We start from the raw sequence: 9,529 nt of genomic DNA on the forward strand, positions 1-9,529 counted from the left end.
TAGGGAACATCCCCAGGGCTATTTTCCAGAGTGGTGGTGGGTAGGAATGTGCTGGATCTTTTCTTTCTTGGTTGCACTGCTTAGAGGAGTGGGGACAACAGGACTTGATTTCCTTAGGCCAGGCCTGTGGGCAAGTCCGAGCACTGTTCCAGATGGTGGCTGCAACCCCTTCCCCAGGTGTCCTCAGGCTTCCTGCTACTCCCCAGCTAGCCCCTGGCTTGTACTCTAGCCTTGGCTTGCCCCTCCCACAGTGTTCCCCACACCTATGGCTGAGGTTTGCTTGCACAGGGCCTTCCCCGAGCCCAGGGCCCAGGTCTCAACTCGAGGGGATTCCCAACTCGAGGCGTGGCTCAGGCACCTCTGGTTGAGGAGTCTCATCCCTCCCCGCACTGGTCATTCTCTGGGTCCTCCTGCCTCCAGCTTACCATCACCGGTTAGTTCACCTGCCACAGTGGCCAGTGACTTAAATGCAAAACTAAGCATGTGACAACTCAAGACCCTTCTGTGGCTCCCCTTTGCCCTTGGGATGAGCCCAAACTCTGGGTGTGGCCCACAAGGCCATGTATTTCCTGGCCCTGCCCACCTTTGGAACCTCAGGGGTCTATGGGCCTTTGCCTCGACAGCCCCTCCACCTGCCCTGGTCCACGTGCTCTTCACCCTCCCTCTGAGCCTTAATCATAACTCCCTTTGGCAAACCTTCCCTGACCCCTCACAATTTCTGAGTGGGTGACCCTCCTCTGTGCCTCCAGTCCCCCGGGTTTCCCTGTCAAAGCACATGTGTGAGGTTGTAAATGTCCGTCTGTTTGTCCCCCACCTGCTGCGAGCTCCCTGTTCCTTGTCAGTCTTGTTCACCACCTCGATTTGTAATTGATACCAGTGGTGATTTTGGGATGAGTGAGTGAATGCACGAACCAATGAAGGAATGAGCTATCTGGGTCTCAGTTTTCCTAACTATGAAATGGGAGAGTTAGGCGAGCCTCATGGCTCTTTTTGTAATGAGGTCCTTCCACTAGCACCCCCAGTTTCTCGTGTCACGTCTGAACTTCCCCATAATTGTAGACCAACTGCATCCTCCTGGGCACTATGCCAGGGTTCCTCGCCTCTGATCCTCGCTGGAGCTCAACAGGACAGAGAGCCATGGCCCCCATCTAACTGGCTGAAAACCAGAAAGTGGTCCAGGGAGGCTGCAGGGCTTCCCCAGGTCTCAGAGCAGGTCTGTGGCATCAGAACTCAGGCCTGACGACCCATCCAGCTCAGGGCCACAGGAAGCTGGCACACAGAAGCGAGTCGCTAAGTCCACCACCTGCCCAGCTCAAGGCCCAGTCAGTTTTCCCCAGGCCTCCTTCCTGGAAATGCTTACCGTTCAATTCCCCATGTTTGCCCAGTGGCATATAGTAGTTGCTCAATTAAAACTTGTAAATACATGAAAGGAGATGGGAACCTGGACTATTCCTGATCAAAGTGTCCTTGCCTTCTCTTCCTCAGACTCCCCCGAGACCACCCCCTCCCGTCTGGGATGTCCCCAGGGGAATGTGACAGGATTAACCAGACTTGGAGCTGAGGCGTCTCTTTATTGGTATGTATAGTTTATTACCTGCTTCGTGTTTCCCCTGAATCCGGTCTCATTTCTCATAGTCTGGAGTGGCACCCTCCCTTTGCGCCCCCAAATTGCCCTCTAGCCCCTCCCCACTAGCTCTCAGGAACTGTCCTTGCCCAGCCCGGCTACAGAGGAGCAGTAGCTGCTATCCCCATTTATCAGATGAGGAGACTGGAATCCCAGAGTGCGGAGTCCAGCCCAAGGTCACACAGTGATTTCCTGGGTTTCTGTTTTGCCCTCAGTGGGGAGGAAGGACTTAGCTGGGGCTTTGCGAGCCCTTGCTGGGGGGTGGCAGGTTCTGGCGACGTCGCAGGGAACTGCCGATCTGGTCTCTGAGGGCCTCCAGTCTCCGGGCCAGGTTTGGAACTGTGGCCCCACCTAAAGGGCACAGTGAGACTCAAGGCCTGCATGACCCTGGACCCCTCCCTACCCAGGCCCGTCAAGGGGGTCCCACCATCTTCTGGGGAAGCTTTAGGTGGTACCCATTCCCTTCCCCCCCACCTACACCATGGGCTCCGGTATACATCCGGGCATGCAGGTGGCCCTAGGAAGAGAATTCCAAGTTTGGAAATAAGAAATGTCCTAGAAATCACCTCTCAGCATGCACCCTATTTCAGAGATGGGAAAACTAAGATCTGGAAAGAATGTGTTCTGGCCCCAAAATCACAAAAAAACACTAGGAGCTCCTCCCTTTTTCCCTTCTTCACCTCTCAGCACTGGTGATGTGTTCGGGGGCGCCATGGGCAGGGGAGGTGCAGAGGGTACCACCTCCTCTTCGGTCAGCATCTCCGCCAGGACTCGGGTCTGAGTCCAGTCGCTGTGGCTCCTGGGACAGGGTGAGTTGGGTGATGGGAGATGAGCCTCCAAGTTCCCAGGCCTCCTCCTCCCCCATCCCAGTGACCCAGCACCAGGCCCACCTCTCTCTTGGGTACTTGGCAGAGCCGGGGCTACATGGGGGTGCCCAGGGTGGGGGCCGAGCAGACAAGGTCATGCCATCTGGGGCCTTAGAGCCAAACACCTGCAGGAAAGACCAGAGCCCACACTGGGTGACCTCAGCCTTGTCTCTCTGCCCCACTTCCCTGGCGCTCCCTGGAGCTCACCGTGACACCTCCATGCCTGCCACACCTGCCCCACGAGGCACCAAGACTGTTAGGTGGGCATAAAGCCGTGGGGTCTTGGTTGCTCTTTCTATGGGCAGCGGGTGGCCTTTATAATGTCCTCCCTGGAGACTAGGAACTCCCTGAGAGCAGGAACCGTGTCTCGTCTATGTCTGAATCCTCAGTGCCCAGAACAGGGGCCGACACAAAGCAAGGAGCTTAGGGGAGAGTCAGTGAACACATGAGTGAACACGTGAATAAGAAAATGCATAAACGAGTAATATGTATGTAAATGAATGAATAAGTGAAGGGCAGAGTGAGTTCCTAAAAGAAGGCGAGATGGGGAGAAAGGGGAGGCAAAGTAAAGAGCTATTCACCCTGGGCAGCGGGAGCCCAAAGCCAGCCACTCACCCCTATGACCCAGCCTGGGACCCTGGAGGCCCTGGAGCTCTGCAGCCCAGGACTAATCCCCTAGATCAAGGTCTCCAGCTCTCCCAGACTTCCCTCACTCCTACTTTGGCCTTTCCTACCTGGGGCAGCTGGAGCTCCCTCCGTGGGCAGGCCCAGTGGGCCAGCGGGGCTCGGCACAGGGGGCAGAGGCGGCAGCAGGGGCAGGAGCAGAGGGGTGGCAGTGCCTGCAAGAGGGCATGTCAGAGGTTCCCTGTTGTCCTTGCTCCTCCCCACTGTAGGCTGGGTAGAGACTCACATGACAGGAGGGAGCTGGCACCATCACACAGGGACATGGTGGGGCTGGGCCGAGGCCCGGCTGGTGGAGGTAGCAGGCAGAAAGGAGGCGCCTGGAAAGAATAGTGGGTCTGTGCCTGTGGCCCTTAACGCTACCACCAGGCTGGCCCCCACACCCCTCCTTTCAAAAAACGGAACACTGACTCTGTGCCAGGCACCGTTCGCAATGCTTTACAAATGAACTCATGCAATTCAGTCTTAAAAACAACGCTGTAAGGTGGGCATTATACTATCCTCATTTCATAAATGAGGAACCCCTGGCAGTGAGAGGTTACATGACTCACCCAAGGTCACACAGCTAGGGGGCAGAGCTGGTATTTGAACCCAGGTGGTCTGATCCAGAGGTGAGACTCTTAACCAGTTCATTAAGCCACCCCTTTTCCACCTGCCCTCTGTCTCAAGGCCTGTCTCTGGGCTGGCGGACGTGCTCACCGCTCCAATTCATGGACGTGCTGGGCCAGGACACGCTGCTCATCCCGGGCCAGGTCCCAGCTACTCTGCAGCTGGCTCTTTTCTTTCCTGGGAAGAACAGGCCCCAGAAAGGCAACAGGAGGCAAGGCTGATGGGGGTATCAGTCATCCCCTCATTGCAGTGTAGCACAAGCCCCAGCAGGCAGGTGGGGACAGAAGGGAGCCATAGACTGGAGAGGGGGGCAGCTCGGCAGAGCAGCTTAGCAGTAAGGGGTGGGTGCCAAGTCCCCTGGCTGGGGCTGGGCCTTACCTGAGCCTCTCATTCTCCAGCAGAAACTCCTGGAGCATCCCACAGAGATTCCGCTGGGCCCAGGCCACCCGGGTCCCACTGAGTCCGGAGACTATAGGGAAAGGGGAGGTGGCTGGATCCGTAGGAGCCCCAGACCCTCTCTACATGCACCCAACCCCCAGGGAGCTCATACCCTTGAGGTTCATTTGGCTCAGTCGGGACCGTAGGAGATGGTTCTCCTCCTGGAGTTGCAATATCTTAGTCTCCAAATGCTGGGGTTGCTTTGCCGTAGGGGACTGCAGAGAAAGAGACCCAGAACTGCTGTTTATGGTTGTGCAAGCTGTGCACTGCACACGGGCTTCCGGGAGTGGGGAGTGAGTGAAGCCTAAAAAGAGTCCATGCTTCACTCCCCAGCCTTGCCTCCTAGCACAAGTCTACACCTGGAGGGAACACCTTATCCTAATTGCATCAAAGTGCCTGTGGCCTTAGATGCATGCCTGGAGAGCCCACTCTAAGCTGGACCCTGCTCCAAGTCCAACCCCAAATTCCTGTTCAGACCTTGGTCCAGATTCTGACACCAAACAAGACCCCACATCAGACCCCAACTCAACTCACACTTAATAATGCTCCCAGTTGGGATCCCGGCTAGACCCTGAATCATATCCCACATCAGACTCCCACCTTAGACCTTAGACCTGCCATACCCCTGACCATGACCCTGACCCTGACCCCACCCTACCCAACCATGATCCCATCAGCAGGATTCCAACTCTAATCCTAACTCTGACTCAGTCCCAGGCATTAACTGTGACAGCAACTCAGGCTCCAACTACTGCCTGATCTCCAACCATTGCCCCTGCCATCCTTCTACCTGTGTCTTTCTCTACTCACCTTGGGGGCCTGTGGCCGAGTAGTGACCCGCTGAGCTCGGCTGGCGTATCGCAAGGTACTGAGAGTCTCGGGAAGGCACTGGGCTGAGGGGGACACGCAGGCCACCTGGGAGGAGAATATCTTAAGTGTTTCTCTCTGGGAGCCCCCCCAAACCCCAGCCCTCCCTGCCAGCCCCCCTCAGGTACCATGAGAGTGACCCCGCGCCCCCCCAGTGAGTCCGCCAGCAGCTTGGTGAGCTTGCTGTCTCGAAAGGGGATGTGGCTTTGCTTTCGCTGTGGGTCCAGCAGCAGGGAGATGCAGTGACCTGGGTGGGGACAACAAGGCCCAGTAAGGTTACATCCCTTGTCCAAGGACACACAGCTGGTCCAGCAGAGCAGAAATCCACGTAGGCCAGTGTGCTCTAAAATCCCCCTTTCCATGTGATCTTGTTCCACTCTCAGATTGTCCTCTGCCACCAGACTGGGGCCGGAGGGCAGAGGTGGCCCTGTCCAGCCCAGACCCCCAGTGCCCAACAAAGGGTCTGGCTCTCAGCAGGGGCTCAGGAAACATCTGACAAATGGACTGAATGAAGAGGAGCTCCCCACGCACGCACGCCATAGTGGAGGGCCAACGACCTGGGGTGGATGTGGGAAGACAGGTCAGGTCCCTTCTCACTGGGCCTCAGTCTTCCCAACTGCACAAGGGACACGTTACATATCTGAGGGCTCACACTCTGTACTTGAGTGTGTCTACCTCCCAGGCTAGAATTCCAATAGAATGAAGCTTATAAGGCTTATAAAGTCATCAACATAGTTCTAAGAGGGGAGGCACAAGTCAAAGCAAGCTGAGACCAGAAGGAGGCCTGCCTGTGGCTCTTGGCTCACAGCTCCCTAATTCTCCTCCACGCCCTACAACCCCACAACCCCTCTGGTTCTACCCCCGCTCCACTCCCGTACCCCCACCCCTTCCATGGACAGCTACAGGTCAGGCAAGAGGAAGGTCTCAGGACGTCAGATCTGGCTCCCAGGTCTCACCCAGGGCCAGCAGGCTGCGATTGATGCTATTGGCCTCAAGCATCAGCTCCCCACGGGATCCTGTGGCCGCCACCTTCTCACTGCCGGCCAGGTCTACAAAGCACAGCTTCCCACCAGCAGGGTCCCCGGGACCCACAGGAGGCATCTGCTGGGATTGGGGGATCAGAGCTAGACAGGGACTTGAGAGCGGCTGTCCTCTCAAAGTCACAAAGCCAAAGTTTCCACTGTGACTTCCTTTGCACACCCAAGTTGGTTTATACCCCCAGAAGCGGCCCTTTGCTGGGTGGCCCTGGGCCAGCTCCTTCCCCAAGCTGGGGCACTCACAGTCTGGCGGCTGATATAGAGTGTGAGCAGGGCATGGCTTCGGCTGGAGGCCTGGTTCAGGGTGTGAGCTGAGCTCCTTCGACGGCCAAGACCTGGAGGGGAAAAGCATCAGGAACTGGACCTGGTAGGAGGAGCATGTAGTCACCAATAAAGGCAAAGGAGCAAAGGCATCCTGGTAGAGGGGCCAGCCTGTGCAAAGGCACAGCGGCAGGAAAGGGGAATGACGGGATGTGGGCGGAGACAGGTGAGCACAGACAGGTGAGAGGGGGATGGAAAGAACTGAGCAGAAGAATGTCAGATTCGCGTCTGGTATACATCCTTCCTATTGCTTTGTAGGAGGAAGAGGAAGCAGAAAGATCAGCTAGGAGATGTGGCACAATGTTGGGGTAGGAACCCAGAGTCTCAGTGACCCCAATGCGTGCCACAGGGTGGATGTTCAGTAAGTATTTGATGAATGAATGAATGAGACTGGAACAGAGGGGGCCTATAGGCTAGCCTAAGAGGTATGACCTTTGCCCTCAGGACACTGGATGGGTCTGGAGTGTCTGGAGGGGAAGATGTGGTTTGCTGCATGGAGGAGCATGGATCAGAGCGGGGGAGCCTTGAGGTGGGAAGCCCTACCCAGGGAGTAAAAAAAAGGCTGAGGCAGAGGCCCTGGGCTGGAGAGAGGGTGGGCCCAGAAAGAGTTTGGAAGGCACAATCAGCAGGCCTGGGGGTGGGATGGGGGCCCCCCTTGGGCTGTGTCTGAACTGTCGGTTTGCTGGCCTTTTGCTGCCACAAGGGTCTTCTCTGAATCCACAGCTCCAGCAAGGAGCCCTGAGGGCACTCAGTGAACAACAGAGGGATGGGCTTCCCCTGTACCCCAAAGCTCCCCTGAAATAGCACGCACCCATTTGCAGAAGTTCCATCAGAGCCCCCAGGCTCCCAAACTCCACCACCCGCAGCTGCTCCACATAGAAGCCCCGAGTCTTGTTCCAGCGAACAGGGAGGGGCCGGGAAGACCCCAGGCTCAGCAAGTCTCGAACCTGGGTGATGTGGGTGGAGGGTGAAGGAAGGAGCTCTGAGTCCATGTTCCATCCACCCCTAGACCTTACTGACAGTGCCCCCCACCACACACCACCTATTCTGCCCCTTGACCCAGGCTGCTTAGGAAGAAATGCCTCATTTCAACTGTGGGCTGTCTTTCCAGTCATTTCTGTTCCCCACCTGCTCATTGTAGATCTCCAGATAGGAGGCATGGAGGGTGACGGGGGTGCCCAAGTGCTGCACTCGGTCCAACAGCCAGGCGAAGGTCCTCTGCATGATGCCACCCCGGCTGGGGGGTACAGGCACCCCCTCTCCCTGGGGGCAGAACAGCTGAGCCTGGGGCTGCTGGGTCATCACCAGCACAGTAATAACTACCCTTTGTAGGGCCCTTACTATGCCCTAGGCACTAACTATGCGAAGTTCCCATGTAACATCTCATCTAATTCTCAGTCAGTACTATCGCTTCCGTTTTATAGATGAAGAAACTGGGAGCTAGTAAGTAAAGGAGAGAGAATTTGAACTCCATAAGGGCCAAGTAGCTTTACCTCTCTGGGCCTCAGTTTCCCTGTCTGCAAATACATGAAGTGGACTGCACTGTCCAAGGCCCTACCCTCTGGAAGGGCCTGCGCTGCCAACGGCTCCCCAGAGCTTCCAGCCCATCCAGCCCAGACCCACCAGGGCTCCCACTGCGCTTGGCCCACCTGCGAAGAAGGCCCGGTCAAGGTGTAGGTCTTCCCGGAGCCCGTCTGGCCGAAGGTGAAGACGGTGCAGGAGAAGCTGCGGGCGGCAGGGGCGTGGCTGGGCCCAGGCGGAGGGCGGGGGTCCGCGGTGGGGTCCGGGCAGCGCGGGGACGCGAAGCACCCCCAGGGCCTCACTCACCCGCGCAGCGCCAGCTCCCCGAGACGCCGCACACCGCAAGCCCGGAACACGTCCTCCTGCGTGCACGCCGCGTCCAGCACCGCGCCGAAGCGGAACGCTACCTCGGGACCCCCGCCCGGGGGGCTCACCTGGGGGAGGGGCGGTGGAGGAGGGGGAGACGCCTGGGAGGGCGGGGCCTGGGCAGAGTTGCCTGGGGGGAGGGACAAGGCCTCCTTCCGGGAGTTATTTTAGAGGGGCAGGGTTTTCTCACCTGCAGAGTCCTGGAACCCGAGCAGTGCAGCGCGCTCTGCTCCCCTCGACGCAGCTCGGCAGCGCTCATGGGACGCACCCTGTGGTCCGACGGTAGGGTTGATGTCCCCCCCGCCCATGTCTCTCCATCGGTCCCTTCCCTTCCTCTCTCTTGGGCACTTCCTAACCAATCTGTACCCACCTGAGCACCACCTGGATGGGCGTTTCCGGCCCCTCTGGCCCCTGCTCCAGGCTCCACTCAGGGTCCCTGTGGCAGCAAGGTGAGTTAACCATCCCGGCGCCCAGCGGCTCTTTGAACCTCCCAGAATCTCTGCTTACCCGTCGGGGGACCCGCGTTCTTCCATGTCCTGCTTTGCACACGGCGTTAGCTCCGCCCGAGTTTCCTTCCTTTTCCTCCCCACTACCCTCCCTTCACCACTGGGACTAACTACACACACCTTACATCCCCACACCCATCCCCCCTTCCCAGGCCGCCATCCATCCGGAAAGGCTCTGGCCTGCCCTGGGCCCGGTGGTTAAAGATTTACCCACCCCCACCACTGTGATGGAGGAAGTTTCTCCCAAGCTAGGGAACCCCTAGCAAGGGGTTTCTGGATTCTGAGGATTCCTTGCTCTTGCCCAGTGCCATCAGAAGGGACCACCCAGACCAGCCTCCTCTGGGCACAGATAGGAATAGGAAGCAGGAATGGGAAGGACTCAGCCAAGACCAAACAGCTCTGCCTATTCTATCCACATACTCCTCCAGTTTTGTAATCTTCCCCCCTCCTCCCTTTCCCGATTCCTAGGAGCCTCAGCTACTACTTCACAGCCCAGAGGCCTAAAGGGGTGGGAGGGGCCAGGTCTTAGCTCTAGGAAGACCTGGCTGGATTGAGTTCTTCTTGAGTTGAAGCATCTGGTTAAACATTAGGCCACCTGCTTCTACAATGCCAAGGCTGATCCAAGGCCAGGACTGTTGTTTAACCCTCTCCTGGTCTGGTTGTAGATGTGCTGGGGTGGGGCGCTCACCCATT

The 9,529-nt window shown here is 57.6% G+C and overlaps 1 protein-coding gene across 10 annotated transcripts; it reads right to left on the bottom strand.

Annotated features, from left to right (window-relative positions):
* Positions 1–1,553: 1,553 nt before the first annotated feature.
* Positions 1,554–9,327, bottom strand: KIF12 (kinesin family member 12). Of its 10 annotated transcripts, none has more exons than XM_081066191.1 (19): positions 8,838–9,327; positions 8,701–8,766; positions 8,521–8,599; positions 8,271–8,398; positions 8,093–8,168; positions 7,572–7,706; positions 7,255–7,390; positions 6,366–6,457; positions 6,042–6,186; positions 5,214–5,332; positions 5,029–5,133; positions 4,331–4,433; positions 4,159–4,249; positions 3,871–3,957; positions 3,401–3,491; positions 3,225–3,329; positions 2,515–2,615; positions 2,305–2,423; positions 1,554–1,975 (listed from the first exon to the last, which is right to left on the bottom strand). In XM_081066191.1, the coding sequence occupies exons 1-19, from the start codon at positions 8,861–8,863 to the stop codon at positions 1,854–1,856; spliced, it is 1,926 nt and encodes a 641-aa protein (XP_080922317.1). In that variant the 5' UTR covers positions 8,864–9,327; the 3' UTR covers positions 1,554–1,853. The 10 variants fall into 10 exon arrangements, with proteins under 10 accessions (XP_080922317.1, XP_080922319.1, XP_080922315.1 ...); XM_081066193.1 differs by having other exon boundaries at positions 8,271–8,326; positions 8,838–8,898; XM_081066189.1 differs by having other exon boundaries at positions 6,042–6,189; positions 8,838–8,876.
* Between the last annotated feature and the right edge of the window lie 202 nt (positions 9,328–9,529).

The sequence above is a fragment of the Rhinolophus hipposideros genome (assembly GCF_964194185.1).
Source record: "Rhinolophus hipposideros genome assembly, chromosome: 11".
Taxonomy (NCBI): domain Eukaryota; kingdom Metazoa; phylum Chordata; class Mammalia; order Chiroptera; family Rhinolophidae; genus Rhinolophus; species Rhinolophus hipposideros.

Excerpts from the sequence above, each read along its gene's own strand:
- KIF12 (XM_081066189.1), bottom strand. The coding sequence starts at position 8,863 with ATGGAAGAACGCGGGTCCCCCGACGG. Across the intron at positions 5,134-5,213 it reads GGCGCGGGGTCACTCTCATG|GTGGCCTGCGTGTCCCCCTC; the intron begins GTACCTGAGGGG and ends TTCTCCTCCCAG. Across the intron at positions 2,424-2,514 it reads GCCAAGTACCCAAGAGAGAG|GAGCCACAGCGACTGGACTC; the intron begins GTGGGCCTGGTG and ends ACCCTGTCCCAG.